General features: G+C 38.0%; 1 protein-coding gene across 2 annotated transcripts; it reads right to left on the bottom strand.

Moving 5' to 3' along the window:
- Positions 1-23: 23 nt before the first annotated feature.
- Positions 24-25,969, bottom strand: LOC133868317 (CBL-interacting serine/threonine-protein kinase 23). Of its 2 annotated transcripts, none has more exons than XM_062305155.1 (15): positions 25,236-25,969; positions 23,962-24,024; positions 23,664-23,735; positions 23,460-23,567; positions 23,186-23,266; positions 22,894-22,947; positions 22,680-22,805; positions 13,378-13,467; positions 13,172-13,291; positions 12,966-13,091; positions 12,394-12,510; positions 10,730-10,786; positions 10,557-10,631; positions 938-998; positions 24-250 (listed from the first exon to the last, which is right to left on the bottom strand). In XM_062305155.1, exons 1-15 carry the CDS (start codon positions 25,413-25,415, stop codon positions 228-230), a joined length of 1,353 nt encoding a protein of 450 aa, XP_062161139.1. In that variant the 5' UTR covers positions 25,416-25,969; the 3' UTR covers positions 24-227. The 2 variants fall into 2 exon arrangements, with proteins under 2 accessions (XP_062161139.1, XP_062161137.1); XM_062305153.1 differs by having other exon boundaries at positions 923-998; positions 25,236-25,965.
- Between the last annotated feature and the right edge of the window lie 1,973 nt (positions 25,970-27,942).

Genomic DNA, 27,942 nt, shown 5'->3' on the forward strand with positions numbered 1-27,942 from the left:
AATAAAAAGGGTAAAGAGAGAAAGAAAAGAAAGTATGTAGTGATACGTTTAGAATGTCTAAATCCAACCAAGAGCTTAGTATCTAACAATCAAGTTCTCAATGTAAGGTGAAGTGAAGGCGACACAACACAATTAAGATACATCAGTGCAAGCCAATATATTACATTGCTTTGAATAATTACACCCCAAAAAAAAAAAAAATTACAATCGCCAAAAGAAACCACTTACTAAGATGCCACAACAACATCACCTGTAGATGAAAACCCAGAGAAGAAGAAAAGTAATTATTACTTACTTTTTTTTTTGATAAGTAGAAAAGTAATTATTACTTACTTATCTTATTATTGACAAGGGAAAGCAAACTTTTTCTTTTTTTGGTAAGTAACAAGGGAAAGCAAACTTAATTCATCCTTAATAGTGACCATGTTAATTTTCTTATATATATATAAGATACTAAAACATATACCCCCAGATCTGTGTCCTGCCAAAGAGTTCATATGATGTAATGTTGTTTACTTTTATGTTAAGAAAATGGATTTGGCTCAAGTACTGTTAAAAAAAACTTACAACATATTTTATGTAGTATTTTGGACGGTCCATATTTAATTACTCTTTCTCGTTTTCTCATGAAAAACTTAAAATTAAATTTAAACCGTTGAAAAATTATAGAAATGTGCTGTAGAGTTTTGGGGATTTCTTAATAACCCCAGTCAGTTAAAATTCAATGGAGATTCAGATCTGAGAATCTCATGAAGGCGAGGAAAGATGCCAAAAAGAAGTCCCAATCACCGAAGCACTATTTTGCAAACTTCAGCCTCATGTAGAAAACAGATATATTTTCCAGGGGCCAAAACCAGTAGAACAATAGTAATTGAAACTTTGAAAGAAAAATGCATTTAACGGCTAAATAATGGAAGCAAACCTTCTTTTCTTTCACCTGCTTCATCCGCTGTTTTCCAAACAATATCTTTCAGCCCAGTCGTGAGACTCTTATAGAACTGCAATATTAACACAAATCGAGTGCAAACTTGAGCAAACAAAGAAACAATTTTATAAAATGAAACAATAATACTGTCTAATGGTTTGGATTCTAAATCTAGTCTGTCAGTCCACGCACCAAGCCTGGACGAAGTTTGGTCTTCGGCTACTACTGAAGTCCCATGGGGATCAAAAAGCCCAACTCCAGTTCCAAATTTATGTATTCCTTTATATATATATAAAAGTAATTGAAATATCATAAAAAGCGCAATCCAGGTACACATGTATATAAAGAAATGCCTAACTAGGAAAAAAAGAAAAAAAGAAAAGACTTAAAGCTTCACCACGATCCTCAAAACATCTATTATTTCTTTCCTGCCAAAGACACCACAAAATGCAAAACAACACCATCTTCCACACTATTACACACTAAGGTCTACCAAACAACACTCTCCAAAAGACAAACAAGTCTATTACTGATCTAGGCGTCACCCAGGTCAGCCCAACTCAACTGAGAATGGCACTCCGAAGGCACTAGCAACCTTACAATGAAAAAGATGATCCATAGACTCTTCACTCCTCTTACACATACAACACCAATCAATCACAATGACATGATGCTTCCTCAGGCTATCCAAGATAAAGATCTTCCTAAGAGTGGCTGACCAAGCAAAGAAGGCCGCTCTCAAGAGGACTTTACTCTGCCAAAAAATTTCTCAAGGGAAGTAAGTGCCATCATGAGGAACAAGAACATTCTAGAAATATCTAACGTCGAACAACCCTCTCTTGGAGGGGGCCTAGTAGAGCTTGTCTTCACCTCCCTGTCTCAATTAAGGGAGCACAATAAATTAAAAAACAAAGTAAAGACAATCACCTTCCTATCATGAGCCGCTCTGATAAAACAGACATTCCATTACAGGGAACCACTAGAAAGCGCCAAATGATCATCTACAGAAGCATCCTTAACACAAACAATACTATATAAATCTGAACAAGCTTCCTTTAGAGCTTGATCCACACACCATACATCATGCCAAAATCTAATTTTGTTGCCATCTCCCACCTCAAATCTGATGACTTGAAAACTCACCCCAACCCTTCCAGACATTTTTCCAAAGCCCCACACCATACATCCCATGAACCTCATTAGAACACCATCCACCCATAAGTTGTCATATTTAGAATCCACTACGACTCTCTACAAAGCCTCTCTCTCATGCATATAGTGCCAAAGCCACTTCCCCATAAGAGCACAATTGAACAACTACAAAGTTCTGAGCCCCCAACCCTCCCTCAGACATCGAGAATAAAGCTTGGACCAGCTTACAGGTGAAATTTCAATTCTTCACCTAGCCCACCCATAAGTCTCGTTGTAACTTATCTATACGGTTGGCAACACCCACTAGGAGGGGGAAAATATACATGAAATACATAGGCAAATTGGATAAGGTGCTTTTGATCAAGGTAATCCTACTACCCTTAGACAAGTACAACCTCTTCCATCCAGCCAAACGATACTCTATCTTCTTAATAAAACCATCCCAAATAGCTTTGGCCATAAAAAAGGCTCCCAATGGAAGACTAAAATACTTCAAAGGTAAAGTTTTTAAAGAAGAAACCCCACATCCCAAAATACTGGCCAAACCATCAACATTAATGACATTTCTCATAGGAACCAATTCTGATTTAGCCAGATTAATTTTCAAACCAAAAACAACTTTAAAGCGTAAAAATAAGGAATGCAAATAGTGGAAATGGTAAGGAATAGCCCCACATAAACTCAATGTGTCATTTGCAAATCAAAGGTGAGAAATGTTAAACACACAAGAGTTCCTAGACACCACAAAAAAGCCTGACAGTTGCAGAAAACATTTTACTTAAAGCCTGCATAACGATAACATAGCAAAGGGGACAAAGGATCTCCTGGACGGATTGCCATTCACCAAAACAGAAAAGTGCACGGAAAAAATACAATGCACTATCTAAGAGCATCATTTCTACCCTAAACTGCACCTCAACAAAGATAATAAGAACTCTCAATTGACATGATCATAAGTCTTCTCAATATCCAGTTTGCAAAGCACCCATGGCTCACATGATTGCTTACCTCTAACAAACGCATTATGGGGCTTCAAGATAATCTTCTTCACAACCCTAATCAACCTGAAGGCTAGGACTTTTGCAATAATCTTCTAAACTTCGCTCACAAGACTGATAGGATGAAAGTACTTAACATCAATAGCCCCAAAGTACACAGGAAGTATATAAAATGAACAACCTAACTAGAAAGGATAAAACAAAAAAGAAAATCACTAAAACTAATCGACAGAAGAGACACATACGACGTCCTCCAAAGATGCAAAGTTTCAACGAACATAGAAATAATATCCCCCATAGACCTCTCCTTATCCTCAAAATTTTTATCATTCATTTCCTTCCATAAACACCAAAAGAGGCACGTAGACACCCTTTTCCACACTGCAGGGCTACTTGGCCTGCCAGACAACCACCAACAATCATACAAATCAATGACAATTATAGGCATAACCCAAGACATCCCAAAGCGATTGAAAAGAACACTCCAAATAGCGGAAGCCACATCACAATGAAGAAGGTAGTCCACATATTCTCGATTCCTCTTGCACATGCAACATCTGTCCATAATATGACGTGTCGCCTCCTAAGATTATCCAATGTGAGGATCTTGCCTAAAGCCGCCGATCGAGTAAAAACCCTCGAAGAAGCCCGAGTCCGCCAAACACTCTGCTAGATGAAGCTACTACCTTCCAAAAAAGCCAATGAGTTGTATAAGGATTTAACCCTTAATAAACCTCTTTTGGAAGGATTCCACCACAACTTATCTACACATCCTCTTCTCACTTTACTGGAATTCAATACTTGGAAAAAAGAGGCAAAGCCATCTACCTCTCAATCATGTGCCACTCTAATGAAGCTCACATTCCACTGGTTGTAACCGCCCAAAAACTCTAAATTAGCTGCAATAGAGGCGTCTTTCTCGCATGCAAGACCATATAAAACCGGAAAAGCTACCTTGAGAGTCGTTTCCCCACACCACTGGTCATGCCAGAAGCTAATCTTTGACCCATCCCCCACCTCAAAACTTGTAAAGCTGAAAAGTTCTTCCACAACCCCACGCCAAAGACTCCTACAGGCTCTAGAGAGCACCAACCTCCCCATAAACTGTCAAATTTAAAGTCCACCGCTACTCTCCACCAAGCCTATCTCTCAAGCCCATAGCGCACAACCATTTACCTAAGAGAGCATAATTAAACATCATCAAATTCCTGATACCTAACCCTCTCTCAGAGATTGGAGAGCAAACCTTAGGCCAACTCACCAAGTGATATTTGAACTCTTCACCTAACTCACTCCACAAGAAATCCCGCTGGATCTTCTCAATACGATTAGCAACACTCGTCGAAATAGGGAAGAGAGACATTTAGTACGTAGGCATATTAGCGAGAGTACTCTTGATGAGAGTAACCCTACCACCCTTGGACAAATACATCATTTTCCAACTGGAACCGATTTTCCACTTTCTCAATAACGCCGTTCCAAATATGCTTAGCCTTGTAGGAGGCCCCCAACGGTAAGCCTAGATACTTGACCAGTAGAAAGCTAACCCCACACCCTAGGATTCGGGCCAACCTTCCCACCTAAGTAACATTCCCAACAAGAACCAATTTGGTCTTGGTCGAATTCACCTTTAAGCTCGACGCAGCTTCAAAGCACAAGAATAAGCTTCGCATATGACACAAATGAGCAAGAAGAGCATCACAAAAGATCAAAGTACTATCTGCAAACAGGAGATGGGAGAAGGAAGTATTGCCCACTAATAACCACCCCCCCCCCCCCCCCCCCACACACACACACTAACCGCAGCAGAAATCATTCTTCCTAGAGCCTCCATCACAAAAACAAACAGCGGAGGGGGATAAAGGATCCCCTTGACTCAACCCACGAGAACTATTAAAGAAGCCTGTCAGAGTGCCATTTACCAAAATCGAAAAGCGCACTGAGGAGATACAGTGGGCTATCCACGAGCACCATTTCCCTCCAAATCCACACTGCCTCAACAAATACAATAAAAAATCACAATTAACATGATCATAAACTTTCTCCAAATCCATTTTACAATGATATCCGGCTTGCCAGATCTGAGCCTACTATCAAGGCATTCATTGGCAATAAGAACCGGATCAAGAATCTTACTACCTCTAATGAAGGCACTCTGGGACTTAGATATGATCTCCATTACCATCCTAAGCCTATTAAGTCTTGGCAATAAGCGAAATAAACACAAAAACCACCAGACTAATCAGACTAATTAGACGGAAGTCCTTGAGATCGATAGCACCTGGAATCTTCGGAATAAGCGAAATAAACAAAGCATTGAGAATCTTCTCAAACTTACCTCTAGCATAGAAGTCACTAAAAACCTTCCTAATATCCACACTCAGCACATCCCAGCAAGCTTGGAAGAACGTCATAGAGAAACCACCAGAGCTTGGTGCCTTGTCACCAACCATCGCTTTCACAACCTTCCTCACCTCCTCCACTCCAAAATCTCTCTCCAACCAACAAGCCCCGGACTCCAAAATGGAGTCAAAGGAAAGACCATCCACCGACAGCCTCCAACAACAGTCTACCGCCAATCAATAAGGAGTCTATAGAATTATACCTTCTATTAGAGTTAGCAATGGAGTGAAAAATTTGTGCATTTATCCCCCTCCTTTAACCACAACACCCTTAATTTCTGCCGCCAACTGACCTCCTCCATAAGAGAAGAACTTTCAAGCTCACTAACAACTTTTGCCTTCTAATTGCCCTGGATTTCTTTTTTTCTTTTTTTCTTTTTTTATTAGCAAATTTAGATTTATTGAAAGCGTAAAACGCCCCCTTAATACACTGGAAGTATACAAAAGGAAACACCTAACTAGGAATAGAAAAACAAACAAGCAAATCAGTAAAGCTAATAGCTAGTGGGAACAAAAACGCCACTGTCCAAAGATACAGCGTATGAAAAAATAAAGCTAAAATATCTTCCATGGAACTCTTTAAATCCTTGAAACATCTGAGATTTCTTTCTCTCCAAACACACCAAAAGATGCAAATAGGCACCATCTTCCAAGTCGCAGCACTCCTCGGTCTTCCAAACTTCTACTAACAAGCAAACAAGTCAATAACTCTTCTCGGCATAACCCAAGACATACCAAAACGATTAAAAATATTAGTCCACAATGCGTAAGCCACATCACAGTGAAGAAGAAGATGATCCACAAATTCTCCATCTCTCATGCGCAAGCAACATCTATCCACAATGATGATATGTCGCTTTCTGAGATTGTCCACAGTAAGGATCTTGCCGAGGGCTGCCAACCACACAAAAAAAAACCGCCTTCAAAAGAGCTTGAGTCCGCCACACACTCTTCCGAGGGAAACCACTACTATCAGAGCAAGTTAAGGATCTGAAGAAGGACTTGACCTTGAACAAACCTTTCTTAGAAGAGACCCACCAGAGCCTATCTGCAAGATCTCTACTCACCTTGATTGAGTGCAACACCTGGAAAAAGGAAGCAAAGACACCCACTTCCCAATCATGCGCCTCGAAGGAGCCTGAGTCCGCCACACACTCTTCCAAAGGAAACCACTACTATCAGAGCAAGCTAAGGATATGAAGAAGGACTTGACCTTGAACAAACCTTTCTTGAAAGAGACCCACTAGAGCCCATCCGCACGATCTCTACTCACCTTAACTAAGTGCAACACTTGAAAAAAGGACGCAAAGACACCCACTTCCCAATCATGCGCCACTCTCACAAAGCTCACGTTCCACTAAGTAGAACCGCCCAAAACCTCCATATTATCTGGATTTCTTCGGAATGAGAGTAATAAAAGTGGCATTCAGGCTTTTTTCAAACTTATTTCTAGCGTGAAAAAATCATGGAATACCCCTATAATATCTGTTTTGATAACATCCCAAAAAACTTGGAAGAATGAAATACTAAAACCATCTGCGCCTAGCGCCTTTTCATAGTTCATACATTTCGCCACCTCAAGGACCTCACTCTCCTCAAACGGTCTCTCTAACCAAGAGGTCTCCTCCTCATCAACGGAGTCAAAATCAAGGCAATCCATCTTGGGCCCCCAAAAAAACCTATTCAAAAAACAGTTTATCATAGAAATTAACAATGTAATCCCTAATTACAGTTTGATCGGCAAAAACTGAGCCATTAACCAACAGCGACTCAATGGAGTTGTTTCTCCTATTCGAGTTGGTCACTCGATGGAAAAACTCTGTGCATTTGTCTCTTTTAACCATAAAGCCCCCGACTTTTGCCTCCAACTCATCTCCTCAATAAGGTAGCCCTCTCCAAATCACTAATAACTTTTTCTTTCCTCAATTTCTCTTCGTCATATGAATCTCTCTCTTCCTCCAAACCACCAAGAACACATAATTCATCCAAGAATTTTTTTAATGGGTCTCCACATTACCAAACACCTGCTCATTCCAAACTATTAGATCAATTTTCAGTGCTTTAAGTTTACGAAACAAAATGAAGCTCGGGGAACCTTAAAAATGATAAGAGATTCACCATTGTCCCACCCTATCCACAAAGCCTTCCGCCTTTAACCACATATTCTCAAACTTGAAATCTCTCCCGCCACCTTGAATATCGCCACAATCTAGAAGAATGGGGAAATGGTCTGAGCAAAGTCTAGGCAACCTTCTCTATGATAAATTAGGATACTTGGCTTCCCAATTAGGAGAGACAAGCAACCTATCAATTCTTGACCAAGAAGGGGATCCTGATTGTTTGATCACGTGAAAGACCCACTACATGGGGAGATTCATGAGACCCTGATCACAAATAAAATTAAGGAACTCCACCATAGCAGGACAAAGGCGAGCTTCACCAGACAATTGCTGGGAAATTGAGTGACGTTGAAGTCTCCCCTAATGCAAATCGACAAATTCAACCAATTAAACAAGCCAACCAATTCCTCTCATAAAAACCTTCTACCACAATCAAAATTAGGCCCATAAACACCCACAAAAAGCCCAAGAGAATCCATCTTCAACGTTTCTAAAAGAGCAGGCAACAATAAACTCCCCCATGCACTCTTTAATCTTCTCTACAACCCTCATATCCCACGTAAGCAAGATTCCACGAAAGCCCACTCTAGAAGCTAAATAGCACCAATCCACATGTTGACAACCACAAAAACTACGCACAACACTACTGGAAATAAACTCCAATTTAGATTTCTGCAAACAAATAATATCAATGGATTTTTCCCTCTAGGCAAGGCCGAGTTACATTAACAAGAGCATCACTCCTAACCACCCCACTCGCAACACACTCGTCCATCTCAACGGACACAATACATTTCTCCTTATTTACTCAAGCTCTCCACATCACCAACAAAATCTGGGGGGAGGGAGGAAAGGGTTGCAGCCGAATCACTGAAGGCTCCACCATGGACAAAAAGTTACCGGTTGGCACAAACGCATCTTCTTCAACCCCCGAAATAGTCTACACCACTTGCACATCCTCAATCTTAGAAACAAAAGCTACCGGCAAGTCAACCGAAGGGCCACAAGGCTAGGCAGATCTCAAAACTACACTAACCACCATCGGGCTCTCTAAACTCACTTCCACCATCGAGCTCTCTAAACTCACTTCCAACTTCGGGTCTTTACCTGAAGAAGAGGCCTCTCCAGACTATTTGTTCATAGCCCACTTAAAATTGGGCTTAAGATGAAATACATGTTTCATATGCTGAGGAGGATCTTTTTTCCTTTTAACCGTAGCAAGGGCTTTCTCCTTTGGAGATAGGCTCGGGCTAGGGGATACTAACACAGGTTGGGCCTTACATCCCTCTAGCACAATAGAAATCAAACCCTCATCCACTATCGCTAAAGCCCAGTCAACTTTCCTTTTAATTTCTCTAGCTGGCTACTCCAATTTCGAAGGTTCCCATAGATATCCACCACGTCATGTTATCACCCAATTGTACAACCTCGTCTCCAACTGCAAAGCGAAAACAGGGAACAAACGTGTCTACAAACATATTTCGAGCCACCTTATTATGAGCCTGAGGTACAGAGGCAATGATCCTAACATGGCCCTTTGTATGGAACAAGGAACAAGGAGCATATGCACCGTTGTCGCTATCGCCGCCAAGAAGCACCGCTGCAACTGCCCCACCCTACCCAACATTGTTCTTTTGCCACCACCTAACATGGTTCCTTACCCATTAAAACGAAGGAAGAACCACTCACATTGATTGACTAAGAGCCACCAGTGGGCTAGCGTGGAAACAAGACTCTACGCCCCGTGCTGAGAGAGAAATCGAAGAAAGCTATCACCTTTCTCAACTTAGCAGCAAAACTTCTCCATCCCCACCCTTCACACCCCTCCGAGACTACAATAAGACCTCCACACCAACCCACCGCATACTTTGACACCTCCAAATACCGATCGAACCTATTAGAGCATCTCTGAACTATGAAGGCCTTGTTCCCATCTCTTGACGATTTGATAAACTCAGTCACCTCTATCTTTTGAACCAAGACCTCCTTCATGGTCGTCAGCCAAGCAACACTAGTCTTACCCAACCAAACGAACATTCAGCCACCGAGAGCTCAAAAGCTTTAGCCCCTACATAGAACCAACTCAAGAAGCCCATCATAGACAACCAAAACCAATGTTAACAACCACACCAACAGCAAAGAGCATAACACAAAAGGAGAAAATGTCAACACGCGTCAACGACATATGGCACAACTAAGGAGGTCAATTGAACAGGGGGAGGGATGAATTTGAGGATTTTGACAGTGCCCTATTTCAGTATATGATGGGGCATATTTGGGCTGCCTTGTCTTGTCATGCCTCAAATTTATTTAAAAAATTTCCCCAAATTATTAATAACTACTAAAATGCATTGTACTATGTATAAGTTATAAAACCTAGGCTCACAACAACCATGGGGTAAGTCGCCAGACTGCCTCATCTTGTCATGCCTCAAATTTATTTAAAAATTTCCCTAAATTATTAATAACTACTAAAATGCATTGTACTATGTATAAGTTATAAAACCTAGGCTCACAACAACCACGGGGTAAGTCGCCAGACTCCCTTGCTCCCTCCCCTTTTTTACCTATTACTATTGAATATGTTAGATTTGAAATTTTAGGAAATTAGACATCTGGACAACATGAAATTTAGTTTGGTCTTAGAAAACTTCTTTTCTTATTGGCTTAATTTGTTTTCTAGAAATTGTCTTTTCTTTCTATCAAGAACAACAAAATCAGATTTGAGCAAAGAGGACAAAAAAAAAAGAACAACAAAATTCAAAATATAAACATCTTTTTTAAAGTAGAGGCTAAAATTAGGTCTTGAGCCGTTCCTACCCATTATTCTTAATAGGGAGGGCAGGCCAGATGTGGGATGGGGATTAATATGCTCCCCATTGCTCATCCTGGGCTGGGCAAAAGATATGGGAGGAGAGACTTTGGGCCGTGGGGCAAGAAAAGGAGAAAGCTACCATACCTTGTGAAATTCTAGAGTATCTCCTCCAGACTTGCGGAGCTCAACCATGTAGAGTGAAGGTGCCACCTCAAAAATCTGAAAAAGAAAATTGTAAACAGTTCCTGATCGAACTACTTCTAAGGGATGTGTTACAGGAAGATTGGGGGGGGAGAGAGAGTTTTAAATATGTGTACCTCTGTTGAAACAGATAAATGACCTTTGCGTCCAGTTTTTTCACCTTGAAGCTTCATCTGAGATCAAGTAAAAATTGAGGGAGAAAGAAAGGGATGTCAGAAGTGGAAGAAAATTGAACACTTGATTTATTTACATCAAGTTCTAGTTAACTCCATTTTCATCCAATATTCTTTGTCCTTCAAATGTTACCAACTATGAGAAAGTGAAGTGAAGAAAATATGAATACCACTTGAAGCCATAAGATTACACCAGAATTTGCATGTTAATACAGTATCCTGACCCATTAATTATGTAATCATGCAATGAATATTCCATCTAACAAAGCTAATAAACTCTGGTTCCAATGGCACTCCCCTGAAAGATATTGCGGTGAAGGGCACAATTGTAGATTCAAGACTCGCTATGCATGTAACTTATCAATAAAAAAAAAATATAAACTATGTTTATTAATCATTTGGATAACTTTTTTATTATTATTATTTACAAAAACTTTTAATGGGACAGAAAGTTGAGAAGTTTATCCGGTGAGGTCCACATTTGAAAAGTATTTTCGTGGGATCCACAGAAGAAAACTCCAGTGTAAACTTTTTGAAAAGTACTTTGTGTTTTCAAAGAAACAAAACCTGAACATATTTACTTTTAGGAAACACATGTTCATTTTTCCAGGAATAGAGCCTGACCTCTTATTTATAAAAAATGAACAATAAAAAAAAATTAAAAATTAAAAAAAAAAAAAATATATATATATATATATATATATATATATAGGAGCTTGCATGGCCACCCTCAACGAAGGAGAGGAGTTGGCCGCATTGGCCACCCTCAGTGGAGGAGAGAGTGGGGCCCCCAAAAAGGCAGAGGTGGTTGCGCAATCACCTTTGTCCTGTAAAAGTGTCGTGGCCACCTCTGCCAAGTTGGGATGGTCGCACAGCTACCTCTGCCCTATTAAGGTGGCCGCACGGCCACCTCTAACCAATTAGGGTGCTCACACAGCCACATCTACCCTGTTAGGGTAGTCAAACCAATAGCGGTGACAGCACGGCCACCTCTGCCCTGTTGGGGTGGCCACACAGCACCTCTAATATGAAGGGGTGCCGTACTGCTAGCTCTTACCTGATGGGGTGGTCATGCATCGATATCTACCCTATTGGGAGGGCCGCATAGCCACCTCTGTCCAGTTGAGCTAGCCGCCTGGCCACCACTAACTTGATAGGACCGAGATAGAGGTGGCCGCACAGCCATCCCCCTTCTCCGTTGGGGTGGCCATGCGACCACCTCTCTATTTTTTATTTTTTATTATTTTTTGAAGTAATAAGTCCCTACAAAAATAAGCACATGTTTTTTGATAAGCACATGTTTTTTCAAAATATGCCTACAAGAATGTGTAAAAAAAATTCTTAAAAGTCTGCTGTGTTTTGTTTTTTGAAAGAAGTGTGTTTTGAAAAGCGAATTGTTTGTTAAATGTTTAGAGAAAAGTGTGTTTTTGTTTTTGAAAAAAAAAAAAAAAGTATTTTTGAAAAGCTTAACAGTCATATATTTCATTCACATTCTCATGTATTTAACAAAAGAGGGAAAAATCCATTGATATTTATCAAGGTGTAAAAAAAAAAAAAAAGAGACTATAGTCATTCCATGGATATGAGTGAGAAGGAGAACATTGCACCTTGAAGTTATTCTTCTTTACATCAAAACCAAGAGGCATTGCAGCTTGCTCAATTTTTGAGATTATCTCATTGGCAGGACATTTGGATGCGAATCTTGTTTCCCTTTTAACAAGTCCCTAGTTACCAAGGAAATGTTAGCCATATGTCAGCCATTTTCTAAAGTCATATATTTAAGAACCAATCCACCATCAAATAATAACAAACGAGCTAGTTAGCTCTTTCAAAACTATGGAATTCTAAACAACATACACTACAGTATAACAACCACTCTCTACTTCTTTATTTCAGCACTTATTTTGAAATATCAACCATGCTTTATTTTCACATATAATATGAGAATACAAGAACCTACAAGTGAATTTAGAGCACAAATGTACCATCCTTCAGCCTAGTAACAAAAAGAGGGAAAAAAATTCACATCCTTTTGAACTGCCTTAAGTAAGCAGTAAAGCATACGGATCATCATCCTGACCTCATATGATATATATATATAAGATATTTCTCACATTTTCAAGTTTCTCCATGTGAGAGATATCTTACCATCAAGTCCAAAAACCAAAGTCAAGCATACCATTTGCTTTTCAAAGAGAGTACTGAGGTTGAGGCCCTGAGAAGTAGAGATAAGCTCAAATGCATTCATAGTGACGGGTGCCACAGGTCCTTCTTCCCGCCTCTCCACAACAAGCTCCCCGGAATCCTGACCACAAGGGAAACAATAAAAACAAAGTCACACTAGCACTATATGACCAAAAAATAATTAAGAAAACACAATCTCACCCCCAATTCATTGAAGATAGCATCCACATCGGCCAGACTAACATCAGCTTGCTCAAAACTAGGCGGCTTGTATCCTTTCTTAAACCATTCATTCTCAATGACCTCAGCAATTGTAATCCGCTGTTTCATGTGATAAGCTTACATGGTAAATACACAAGAAATACATGACATCAAAAAATACAAGCACGCAAAAGACAATGACGTACTGTTGAGGGATTAGGGTCCAGGATTCTTTTGATCAGTTTCTTTGCACTTGAGGAGAACCATGGAGGACATGTGAAGTCAGCCTTGAATATCTGTAGTCAAATAGATTCCTCATATAGCTAGCTTTGAGCTTATAAATATTGGAGTCTTATAATAGAAGAAATGCAATAAAGTTCCTATTTCAAACATAGAAAAGCACTCATTTGGAAGATCAAATAAACATAGACCTGCCATTTACTTGCCCATCTAAGAGTGTCGTCCCCATAAAACTTAGATTGTCATCATTATGCTAATCAATGCGGTACCACAAATCTTACCAAAGCACACTGTACAAGTGAAGAGCATTATGGACATGAAATTAAATTTCCTATGTCTGGTAGCTGCACTCTTTTCCATGAGTACGCGTACATAACATTATTTAGGGTTAAACGCTCATTACCCCTTGTGGTTTAATGCCCACCTCACTTTCAATTCGTATTATAGATGGTACTTTACTTATGGCTAAAAACGAATATGGTCCCTCCGTCCAAGTTTCGTCCATAAAATTGACAAAAGTACACGTGGCCAAACGATGGATTGACAGGTTGCAATATGTATCTTTAAAATTAAAAAACTCATTAAAATTTTTTAAAATAATAATAATAATAATAATAATTAAAAAGGCACCCCCATTTTGGCCAAAGGCCCCAGACTAGTCGTAGGGCAAGCTTTGGATGTCTCGTTGATCCCACTGCTTTCGCTCTGGTTGGAGAGAACACGCAACTTGCAGCCAACATCCCAACCTCCCCAGCCACATGATCCACCAGATCTCCACCTATCTAACAATGACGAAGGCTCTCCTTTGTTTGGTGAGCTATGAACACCGCTTGGAAGTATTGACCATAATACTATCAGACTCTTCATTTTCTTTGAAGTTGCAAGAGCATTTGTCTTCTAGCAAACATTTTATGCAGAGCTCCTCCACTAAATCTTTATTACTCTCTCCATTCCATCATGGCTTAAGTTTTCACAAGGGATCTTGACAACAATGGTGGCAATCTCCCATTTTGGCTTGAATTTCAGTGGTTCTTGATATGCCTGCTTTAGCTCAACACCAAATAAGACAGATTCTCTTCCCATGTACTAGTTGCTGGAATAATGTCCACTCAAATCAGAGAAGCAAGAGCTGGAAATCTTCATCTGACTGATGACATTATAGATATAGCCACAACTATACCTTTTACTTCCTTGACTCGTCATCCAGCCGCCACTTTTCTTCTTAAATTCATTAACAAAGTAGAATGTATAATTTCTTCTTAATTTCAGCCACCACTATCCCTATTATAGTATTTTTTTTGTTTATAGTTTTTAAATTTTTTTAATGAGGCATAGGGCTACGTGTTAGTTTTTTAAGGGTATTAACGTGTATTTTCGTCAATTTTATAGACGGAATTATCATCTCCGTTTTTAGTCATAAGAGAGGTACCATCTACGATACTAATTGAAACTTAGGAAGGCAAAAATAAAGTCTTTAAACCACTAGAACCTAAAAACTCAAAGCAGGGATCTAACTTGGATTGGGCTCAATCAATGCAACACAAGCTAACCACATCTTTAGTTATAGTACTGACCTGAAACAATGAAGCAGAACATCAAGACCAAATAAGTCAGGAAAGGCTTCAGTCACTGCTTTGGTACTTTATGCTTTGGTACTTTATGCTTTGGTACACAGTGAGTGTGTCTGACTGTGTGTATGTGCATACTGCACATTAATTGAAACTTAATGTGCAGTATGCACATACACACAGTCAGACACACTCACGCAATGATAATTTTAAGCAGATAGTGTCTTTAATTTCAACTTAGGGTTAAATAGCTTAGAGGTACCTATGCTTAGGCCCTAAATTAAATCGCCGTCTCTGTTTCAAAAAGAATCATAAGCGATACCTGGCGTTAGGCCCTAATTCCGGTTGGTACTTCCGTCAATCATCCATCCATTTTTTTAACGGGATCTCTATGTTACCCATCTTAGAATGCTGACACATGTCCCGGTAGCCATGTAGCAGAGGTGATACTTATGTTTTCAATGCCACGTAGGATGAGAAAAAAAAAAATTATATATATATGTTAGTTTATTGGCTACATTCTATTGACAAAAACACTATATTGTAGGTTGCTGCTTTAACAGGAATGCCGTATTATTTCAGAGTCTTCAAATATTCAGAGTTTATTTTTCGAATATGAAAAGGGCCTTAATATGACAAGTTTCAGTGCCACAAACATCAAGAAAGCAATTTCAGAGTTCCAGGAAGATTCTACGAAGTTTCCAACTCAGCAAAAGTCGGATCCCTTATTCCCGTCCAGACGGTCCAATGAAGCGTCAGGACGCCCTCTTATGTCGAGAAAATTCTGACAGCTCAGCGTGCATCCATACCGACGTCAGGGCAACACGCCCGGACGCTCTTCAGTGTTTGAAAAGAATCCGGATTTCCTTTGCAGACACGGATCGGAAAAGACAACTTGCAACCGTCCGGACGCTAGGACAACACCGTCTAGACGCGGCCTTAATATGGAAACGCGTGAAGCGAGTTATGGAAAGGCGGTTGCACAGTTCACCGTCCGGACGCTCTATGCCTCCGTCTGGACGCCGCCTAAAAAAATTCGAATCAGTGGCGATTTATGTCTTCTAAACCTATAAATAGAGATCTCTAGGCGTGTATTATTTACAGAATTTGGTATTGAATTCTCTAAAGCTTAAAAATGGTGTGTAGGTAGAAATTGTGAAGATTTGCTAGCTCTCTAAGTACTGCCCGATGTGTGGTTCTTGTTTGTGTGAAGTCTAGCTTATGGAGGAACCCTAAGCTAAAAAAATCCATTGAAGACCCTTCAGGTAGGAGACCTGGTTGGAAAGCATTCACGTTGGGTTACGTTTCAGATTGCAATGTACGATTGCTACATCGGGGTATGTGAATGTTACTGCTTTGTTACTAACTTTGTCTTCTGAATAGTGAAATTCTTGGATTTGGCTACCCCGGAGTTGTTTTTTTGTAAATTGAGTTTCCACTTCGTTAACAAAATATCTGTCTCATTTAAATTCTGCACTTTGATATTTTGTTACACATTGATCACACACACATGATAAATTAGAAGTCTTTATATTTTTCAATTGGTATCAGAGTTTGGTACACTCTGTTTAAGATTAAATTCTTGAGTGTGATCTTTTGACTTCTAATTATTTTTATGATATCTCAATCTCTTAATTCCATTCCTGCCTTTGATGGCACGAACTATGGTTACTAGAAATTTTGTATGCACTTCTTTTTAAAATCTATTGATGTTTGGCAAATTGTAAAAAATGGTTGGACTAAACCAGAGGCTACAACTGCTGAGCTATGTGTTGTTCAAAACAGCGCACGACTTTCCAATGATAAGCCCTCCATGCTCTATGTCAAGCGCTTTCACCATCTGAATTCTCAAGAATTTCGAATTGTGAATCTCCTCAAGATGCATGACAAATCTTATAAACAACATACGAGGGCACCAAACTAGTTAAATCTGCCAAGCTCCATATGTTGATTTCTAGATTTGAAGAAATTAAGATGCTAGAGGATGAAACATTCGGTGAATTTTACACCAGGATCAACGACCTAAGAAACTCAATGGTGAGTCTTGAGAAGAGGGTCTCTGATGTAAAACTCATCAAAAAGATTCTAAGGTCTTTGCCAAAGTGTTTCAGGATTAAAGTAACAACTATTGAAGAAAGCAAAGACCTAGATTCAATGAAGATTAAAGAGTTGGTGGGATCTCTTCAAACTTATGAGTATTCCCTGCCCCCAGTCAGAAAGGCAAAGGCGGCTAAGAATTTCGATAGATTGACGAAGACTCAGAAAATGAAAATGCAGTTGCTATGCTTGCCAAAAATGTCAGTAGATTGATGAAGAATGATGAATTCAAGAAGAAGTTCACCAAAAGGTTGAGGGAAACTCCCAGAGAAGCCGAGCCAGAAGTAGATGAGAAGAAGGATCCTAGAGGTCCTAGAAGTTTTGAGTGCTCCGGCTTTGGGCACGGGAGGGTTGATTGCGAGAATCTTAAGCAGGACAAGGGGAAGGCTTACAACGCTACTCTCAGCGAATCTGAAGAAGATGAGACCTCAGATAAGGATTAGAAGTTTCTGGCCTTCGTAGCATCTCATGAAGAATATGAAGGGTCACAGTCCTAATACTCAGAGAGCAGCGATGAAGACAAGGAAGAACTTAAAGAGGCCTACAAAATCCTCTATGTGAAGTTCTTGAAGTTGAGGGAGACGTGCCAACAGCACGCGCAAGAGCTAAACAGTCTGAGGACCAAAAGAAGCTCGATGTTGATGAAGATCACTGATCTAGAAGAAAATCTATTGGAAGAGCAGTTACAGATAGAGGCTAGCTGATGAAAAGCTTACCCATATGCTATCAGTCCAGAAGAGCCCAACAGACAAAACAGGACTCGGGTATGTAGCTTCTACTTCTAATATCCCCTCTACTTCGAAAACCACAGTCCCCGAGCCTCCACCTGCCTGCATGGATAAGGGAAAGGCTGTCATTGGTGGAGATGTTCCGGCTGTGGCAAAGCACACTCAGATGCCTCCTACCAAGAGAGAGCCTCCTAGATGCCACCACTAGGGCGTAAGTGGTCACATCCGACCCAAGTGTCAACTCCTGCATGCTCAGAAATTGAAGGTCAAGAAGGAGTCACCAAGGAAAGCTACATTTGGCACTAGACCTCCAAAGAAGCATCAGGCTCCTCAGCATGAGCGACAACAGCAGCGATTTGTTCCTACCAATCAGAATGGCAAACCCAGAAAGAACAAATCAAGGCACTACAAGAAGAAGCCACAGAAGCCTGAAAGCGACCAATCTTATGAGGGGTTGCCTATGTTGATGCGAAGCTTGCTAAAATGGATGGACAACCAGATGAAAGGCCTATCAATAACCACCTCGGGTACGGCAAGTATAGGTCAGAAAGGATGAGACCATTCACCCCTTGAGGGGGGAATGAACTCACCTAGTAGAGGTATAGTCTCACCATGCATAGGATTTTGGTTCCTAAATCCTAGTGCATGTCAAGTACGTTTGCATTGCATTGTTTATCATGTCACATCTTTCATGCCTTGCATTCTCGTTAAGGAACCATATATGTTTTATCCCCATGTTTTCTCTTGTTATCTTGAAAAACTTCTGCAGATATTTATGAGGATGATAGAAAAAGCACGCCAGGTGGCTGCTTTTCTGTCTTGGTGATTCCAAACCTCTCCCTGAGGTTAGGTTTGCTCTTACCTTACATGCTAGGACTAGATATTATTTTTATTCTCCATAAGCATGTTTTTGTTGTTTTTATATGTCTTATTTTTTTTCAAGATAGATATATATATATATATAAATAAAAAATTGGGGGAGAAGATGTAGAATTTTTATTTTTTCTTTTGATAGCTCTTCAAATATTGCATGTCTTTTTGCCTGATATCTCAGTTCATTGTGCATTGATTGAATATGCTTATATAAGATTTAGAGTTTAGGTCTGATATCTGCTAAGTTTTCCTGTTGCATCTTAATGCTAGGTAGTTGCTTTTCTCATGCGAAGAAAAATTGTGCACTATCCAAACTCCCCTAAGGAAAATTTTTTTTACTCTCTAATTTTAGCTTCTGAAAATTATAATGAGAGAGATTTCTTTGCTAAGATGGTCAAAGTGACCAACTCACTAGTTGAACCTAAAACCCATAAATTCTGACATTCTCTCCGGGTCACAGCACAAGCAACAAATAAAGCATTAAAAATCAAAAAATCTAGATTCAAAAGACCCACTGCTGAATGTACTTAAAAATATCCTTGAACTTGTCCTTATAGAAACAGTCAGTGACCAATTCATTACAAAAACAAACAGTCACTAATAGATTAAGTAAAAGAAAAGTGATGCATCTTAGGGACAGTATCAAATGAGAGTGGTTAGGCCATAGTAAAATAAGGCTCGACTTTAGACTGATCTAACATTGAATATTTCTCTCTTGTTTAAAAAATTCAGTTGTTCTAAACCATATCAACAAACATTAGACCTTATTGAGAAAGCTTTCACACACACGCATAGCATGAGTTAAGTCATCTATTTAAAATTTATATCTGCAGGAAAATTTGTGCTTATTGAATACTTAACTCTCAATTATATCTTTGCATATTTTTGAATTACTATTTGACTGTCTTATCAGTTATTTATATATGCGTGTTCTGAAGCTAACTTTAGGAAAAATTATTTTTCTGTAAATTTTTCCTCTATTTTCAGCTTCCAGTGTGAAACGTCCGGACGGACCTGTTCTTGAGTCCGGACGCTGGTGGCTCTGTCGATCTATGAATTGGTAGTCTGCCGTCTGGAATGAGTATGTACCCCGTCCGGACGCGAGTCCTTTGCTTTCTTTCCCTTTCGCACAGCACTGCATTTTTTTCTTCTTATTTTTGTCATGTTGTGTGTTTCTCTCGCGGATTTCTCTTGAGATTTTGGCATTCTCTGCACATCTCTTCTCATTCCATGATATTCTCTGTGTTTTCCTTTGTTCTTTTAAGTTTTTTGTACTTTTAGAATATTGGAATATTTGTTGATTGGAATATTTTCTTGAGATATTGTGCATAAAAATCCTATTATGTCTATGTATTTGGTTGATATTGATATATTTAGGTCATTTAGATTGACATATTTGCTTAATTAATTTTGGCATCCAATTGACAGCCGTCATAATACCACATTGTTTTTTAAACTAAAAAGATCTAATCTTTCTTGGTGGTGGTATTTTTGAAAATATTTATGTTTAAATCTTTGCAAGAATTTTAGCTAGCGGCTCCCAACACAACATCCGACAGATGGATCATTTGGAAAACAAACTGTTGTTGAAGTCATATGTTCGATTTCCAAAGGTCTCAGGATCTAGATGAGTTTTTCCCTCCCGCTCATGCAAAGCCTTCAATAGCATCTTTCTTTAGATCTGCATCAGTGGTAAATCTTCTTACTTATCTTGCAGACCAGTTGACTAAAGGATTTCAATCTACGGATAATCAATTTCAAGCTTTGCAAACTCAAGCGACTGAAGGTTTTCATTCTATGGCACCTGGCTTCAAGAGTTAGAAGTCGAAGTAGCACATATCCAGTTTATTGTACGGATCTCTCTCTGTCGCCTGCTTTCAATGGATCAGTAGGATTTGGTACATGGAAGATTTTTGTTCCTTCCTCTATCAATTGTTTTACAAACTTCTAATTATTTTGGCTACTTGCAGACACTACTCTATTATCCCTATTCTTTTTGGATTTTAGAACTTTTTGTCTGTGGTTTTTCAATACTCTGTTTACCCTTTGTCCTTTTGAGACAAAAATGAGGAGTATTTTTATTTTTGGACCGAGATTGTATTTATAAACCAGTCAAGTGTTTTTTGTCCCAAAATGGTCAAATGATGAGTTTGTTAGTTTATTGGCTACATTCTGTTGACAAAAATATTATATTGTAGGTTGCTGCTTTAACAGGGATACCGTATTATTTCAGAGTCTTTAAATATTCAGAGTTTATTTCTCGAATATGAAAAGGGCCTTATTATGACAAATTTCAGTGTCACAAGCATCATGAAGGCAATTTAAGAGTTCCAGAAAGATTTTGCGAATTTCCAACTCAGCAAAAGTCGAATCCCTTGTTCCCGTCTGGATAGTCCAGTGAAGCATCCGGACGCCCTCATGTGTCGAGAAGATTCTGACAGCTCAATGTGCATCCGTCCGGACGTCAGGGCAATACGTTTGGATGCTCTTCATTGTTCGAGAAGAATCCAGATTTCCTTTGCAGACACGGATCGGGAAAGACAGCTTGCAACCGTCCGGACACTAGGGCAACACCATCCAGACGCTACGGCAACACCGTCCGGACGCAGCCTTAATATGAAAACGCATGAAGCACGTTATGGAAAGGCAGTTGCACAGTTCACCTTCCGGACGCTCTATGCCTCCGTCTAGATAACGCCTAGAGAAATCTGAATCAGTGGCGATTTAGGTCTTCTAAGCCTATAAATAGAGGCCTCTAAGCATGTATGATATACAAAATTCGGTATTAAATTCTCTAGGGTTTAGAGAGGGTGTGTAGGTAGAAATTGTGTTACTAGCTCTCAAAGTGCTGTTCGATGTGTGGTTCTTGTTCGTGTGAAGTCTAGCTTAAGGAGGAGTCATAAGCTAATTAAATTCTTCACATCAGTTTATAACCTTTCTTTTTCTTTTTCTTTTTTTCCAAAACACATAAAGAAGCTAAAGCCCACCAAAAGATTATTTTTTGTCCCCCACATTGCTCCCTTATAAGAGGCATAGCTTCCCACAAGTAACACCCAACATTTGGTTCATAACAGCCCCATAGAAAGGAAAAAAAAAAAAAAAAAAAAAAAAAGCTATATCCAACAGCAACTCGCTTTTAGGTTTGAAGCTGGCAAATGTTAACCCTACCCTTTGCCAAGAATTCAAAACACCATTGTTAACAACTCCAGTGTACTTTCAATTAACTTCTAAGCCAAATTTACATTCAAGGTCAACCCAATAAACAAGTTATCTGCTTTCACATGATGAAAAAAAATAAAATAGCTACACGTAAGCCATAGTCTACACCAACTCACTTTCAGAGCTAACAATGTCAAATGGCAATACAATTGCACACATCACTTCATTGACCAGCTATCACTGAATTTTGTCAAAATGATTTTTAGCGTAGGAAAGAAATAATCTACCCACTTCTTCATCTTCTTCACTTTCATATGTTACCACAATCCCAGCCTTCACATGTCTTCTCATCCTAAGCTATATTCTGCACTATTACCTGACCTTTTCCTCCATCAAGTAACAACATATAACAATTGATTTAAAAGTGTATTCAATACTAAATTATTTTTTGGACATAAATTATCATCATAAATCACGTACTAGCACATAGAGGATGTCACAAAATAGGATTTTAAACTCAAAAACAGACACATACATGTACACAAGATAATAGATTCTTAAATTACTTCCTATTTCTTCATCAGGAAATGCACTAGCATATCAGTACAAGTTTGACAGAATAAAATAGTATGAATTCATATGAGGACAAAATAATTTGCTATGCATTTGGATGAGATTCCCACTCATATGAATACTCTTGCAATACAGTTTGACTACATGAACAAAATAATAATTTTCACAGAGATATTTAGTTCATGAGGATCAAAAGGACGACTTTATGCATAAAATAAATTTATACATTGAAGAATGAGTTAAGGGAGAGAGAGACAGCAAGCAATTAACCTTTTTATATAATGCCATGAGGTTGGATTCTTCAAAAGGTAAATAGCCAGCCATTAAGACAAAAAGAATCACACCACATGACCACAGATCTGCCTTTGCTCCATCATAGCCTTTGTTGTTGATCACCTAGAAAAATCAGGTGTCAATGAAAAAAGAAAGGGTTGATGAGATTAAAGATACAGTAACTTGCACTTTGAACCAAAAGCTAATATACCTCTGGGGCAACATAATTTGGCGTACCACATGTTGTGTGAAGCAAACCATCTTCCTAAAGAGAGGGATAGGATAATCGGTTATAAGAACTTCACGAATTGATTGTGTAAAGCTGCCTAACAATTCACCAAAACTATCAATAAATCCAAAAGCAGTATGGTAGGCACATGCAAGACAGAACAAGAAGTGGGGCTTATGGGGGCCAGGTGTCACCAACACCTCTTTAGATTAAGTTCTGGATAACTTTTATTCTGAAATACTTTTCGTATAAGGCATTAAGTCATAATGCTCACTCGAACTTGTTGTGGTAGGGCACTTAATCCAAAATCCGAAACTTTAAGAACTCCACTAGCATCCAGCAGTAAATTCTCTGGCTGAGAAATGACAAACCATAATAATATCATTTCCTTTTTCTTGGAATAGGTGCAATAACATTCAAAAATACATACAAATCAGTTCATCACCTCCAACTGCATTATTTAACTCTAAAAGAAAAAACATGAGGATTAACTTTATCAAAACATTGAAGGGCAAGGGGATGGTAAAAACAACAATAAGTAATCACACCTTTAGATCTCTATGAAATACACCTCTGCTATGACAGTAGTCCACAGCGTTAATAAGTTGCTGAAAATACTTTCTAGCTTCATCTTCCTTGAACCTCCCTTTACTTGCCTAGCACAAGAAATATAGCACCAAAACCAGTTAATTTAGGCATTTTATTCCAGAATGCATATGTTAGTCATCAGCAGGAAAAAACCACTAGCTTACAATTTTGTCAAACAGTTCTCCACCAGTAACAAATTCCAACACAATGTATATTTTCGTCTTGCTAGCCATCACCTACACCAGGAATACTGCTGGAAGTCAATTCAGATCCAGAAGATAATCAAGAAACCCTATGGGAACCACAAATGTGGATAATCTAGGACATAGAAATAGAGCACATTAAAAATTGATATAAAATCTCTAGCAACAGAGCATGCAGAAGATCCTGAAATGAAAGGTCATGCCACTACATTAAGATTAGGTAAAAACAAAATTAGATAAGGCGGCTGTGTTCTCTGACCTCATACATACGGATAACATTTGGGTGTCTAATAAGTTTCATCGTCGAAATTTCACGTTTAATCTGCAAATGACAAAGCAGCCAGAAAATAACTAAGGTGAGACACATTGATATTCAGATAGAAACATAATAACTTTATAACTTCAACAAAATATAGTCTTTGCATAGCCACATGTGTAAATATTAAATAATTTTCAGTGTAAGATTAGAGTTTGAAGAACTCATCTGGCAATCACAATTTCGCTTCTTTGCCTTTCTTTTCTTTCTTTCTTTTTTTTTTTTTTTTTTTTCCACAGCAACCATACAATATTTAAAACGCACACACAAAAAAACCAATACAAGAGTCTCAATATTTTTATACAAAATTGAAACAACAACAACAAAAAAAAGTTACATGTTCACGTTTTAATAATACACCAAATTTCCTCAAATTCGGCTAATTCATCTCAGGAAAGATTATGTAGTATTCCACACACTTGATTCACACCCAAATCATATAAACCTTAAATAATATAAATTCAATATAATTCAATGTAATTGATTTGCAATTTAATCCATCTGTTTGGACTAAAACCGAAATAAACTCAATTCCAAGTCTCTTCAATTCATTTTTTGGAACAAGAAATAAATTAATTATAGCAAAAGTCGATTTCTAATTTTGCCCTACTCAAATGCAACATGAGAAATTGGATTGAAGAATATTTGTGTATTGTATAGTAAAAAGTGATTGATGTGATATAAAATTTAAGAATGTTTTATAGAAAAGTGAAAAAAATTTATTTTGTAGTGAATTTTTTTATTTGAATAATAATAAAAAATTATTGATGTGATATAAAAAGTGTAAAAAAATTAGAATGTTTTTTATTTGATATTTTTGAACGAAGTAAAAAGAAATAGAGGGAGAATAAAAATAGTTTGCCAAACTATCATTTTATGAACAGGCACAATAAATATTTAAAATAATAAAATAATAATAATAAATAATAAAATCAACAAACCTCGATAAGTGACTTAAGTCCCATACAATGTCTTGGTCACAAAATGACAAACTCAAGTAAGACGTGTACAGTTTTGTTTTCTTCTTTTACTTTTTCCGTCAAAGTTTTCGATTAAAAATAACATAATTTATTTTTCTCGGCAACCAAAAAGTCAATCATTCAAATATTACCAATTTACCACAACAGAAAATTACCAAAAACAAAATTCCTTCGAAATCAGGGAATAAATCCGACGGAAAAAAAAAAAAAACCCCAAATAAGAATTAGGATCGAGACCTGGCCGATCATCTTGTGCTTGAGGACCTTTTCTTTGTCGAGAATCTTGATAGCCACGTTATCGCCGGTCACGACGTTCCGAGCGAACTTGACCTTTGCGAAATTGCCCTCGCCCAGGGTCCGTCCTAGCTCGTACCTCCCCACACGCGTCCTGCCCCCATTGCTCGACCGCGAAGCCATCTCCCTCGCTGTAACCACCACACAATCCAATCCCTTCAATTCCTCAACTCCTTCACTTCTCCAGAATCAAATTCCTCTCTCTATAGAGCTTCCGGATCAAGACCTCTTCTTCTTGCATGGTTGCCATACCTGAGACTTCGAAAACCTCATTTTGCCTCAAAAAGAGAGAAAGAAACCGCAAAAGGAAACAAAGTAACAGCAGCCTAAGATCCTCTTCTTCTCTGTCAAACTCAATCACGGGCTTGCATCTCTTTCCGGAGAGAGGAAGGCGAGATTCTGGCCGTCAGATCACACATAAACCCCATCGATCAACGAACGGAAAATTATCACAAAAAAAATGTGTGCAACAAGCGGCGTAGATTAGGGCGTCAATCTTTTGCTTTTTGCTTTTTGCTTCTAATTTTGGAAATGAATGAATGGAATAGGAGTCTTCGATTGGTTTATCGTTTGTATGGAGTTGGTAATATGCGCATACGAGGCGATCGGCACTGCGGCTGGGGCTGAGCCGTGATATCATATAGTCGCTCACTTCATGTGTCATGCAGTCGCGTTGATTATTTGTGCACGTGTCATCACACAAGAAGGCTCTGTTCCTGATGTGGGACCAATCAGTTTAGGTAGGACTGTAGGAGGTCATCCCAGCCGTGGTGACTTAACTTACTTATATACGAGAAATGATTAAAACATTCACACTACATAACAATGACACATTATCAAGGTATAATGGAGTGGAATTTACAAATGGATCTCACTCCATTGTACCTTAGTGTTGTGTTATTGTTATGTAATATGAGTGTAAGGATAATGTATATATCGATTATTGAGGAGTGGTTGTGACGCGTCCAATCGTGAGTCTGTGACTTGTCTGGTGCGCGTGCCGCGTGGTGTGGAATTTTGATCAGTTTGCGCGCGTGGCGGAGCATAAATGAATACTCGCAGGTTACAACCGTTGCTGTACAATGTATGACTTAATTAAATTTCATTTAGGAACCTATATAAAAAAATAAAAAATAAAAAATAAAAAAAATCATTTAGGAGTATTTGAAAAGTTAGAACGTATGCTTCAAAAAAAACAAAAAGTTAAAACGTCGTACTCTCCTATTAATATTTTCATTTTTTTTTTTTAATTTATCGTTATTCTATTATACCAAAGTAATCCTGATGCCTACCTTTTATTCAAAATAAAAAAAAAATTTTAAAAAAAAGTAATTTTTAAAATTATCGTTTGATCAAAATTTAATAATGATTAATCACATGTCCAATTATAATTTTAAAAACCGTCTCATTCTTGGATGGACGCAAGGTAGACACAATATGAACTTCTAACATTTCTCATTATAGCACTAAAAGCTGCTTTTCGAAATCTGATTTCAATTTTTAGATGTAAAAAAAACTCCTAAAAACCCCCCATTGAATCATATTCTTTTATTGTTTTTTTAACTAAAGAAACAACAAGTAACTAGAAGTTATACCACAATCTAAGGAAGAAAAAAGTGGTTCCTTCAAATTATTTTAATATAAATAATTTATCTTTTCTCTCACTTTCTCCTAATGTTTAATTTAAAAAATATTTAAATGGTATAGGTAAATTATGAGAAAAGTTGTTATGTAGAGTATTAAATAGAGAATTAAAAAGTGGTTTAATTCCTTAAATTGATAAAAAAATTTAAAAAGAAGCTGCTGCTAATACTTTAACAAATTGGAAAATGAAAAATAAAGAAGTAATTTTTGCAACTTTTGGCACATTTGTGTTAGGCTCACTGAATTTTAGATAAATTTTTTTTTTTATTTTAATGACCTACTTTTTTTTAGGAGAAATGTTAGAAGCACCAAAACTTTTACCAAGAGATGGCTATCGAAATTATACTCATAATATTTCTTTTTATTAACTGTTTTAATCATCTGCAATAAATAAGCTTCACATTATTTTAGTACACATTTCTTAGTAAAAGATTTGGTACTCCTATAGCATTTCTCAATTTTTAAAGCACATACATCTCACTCTCTATTTTAACTATCTACTTTTATTATTCTATTTTACATATTATTTCTTTGTCCACTTTTACCCTTCACAAAGAGAACTTTATTTTTTTTGTTAGTTTTACTTATGCAGTGGTCATCTACATTCTACATTGGTCAATCAATTTGCTACTATTTTGCCCCATTTTTTGGCTAACTCAATGAAAATACTCTTAAGAGCTTAAAATTAAGAGATAAATTCCCAACCACCTCCCTCCCTCCCTCTCTCTCTCTCTCTCTTTCATTTTTTTTTTCTTTGTTGTTTTTTATGTGACATTTTATAAATGATGTGACAATGTTAATTGGTGCTAACTCAATATGTATAGTGTCAAAATTTACTGAATATAACGTAACCATCAACCTAGGTGTCATTCTTTACAGTAATCAAATTTAGCGAATAGTGTTATGATGGGGTTGTTTGGCAAATACATGTATGGAACATAGTAATAAGTTGTTAATTTTGAAATTAGTAAAAAGTGATAATGTGATATAAAATAAAAAAAAATGT

The sequence above is a fragment of the Alnus glutinosa genome, chromosome 5 (assembly GCF_958979055.1).
Source record: "Alnus glutinosa chromosome 5, dhAlnGlut1.1, whole genome shotgun sequence".
Taxonomy (NCBI): Eukaryota; Viridiplantae; Streptophyta; class Magnoliopsida; order Fagales; family Betulaceae; genus Alnus; species Alnus glutinosa.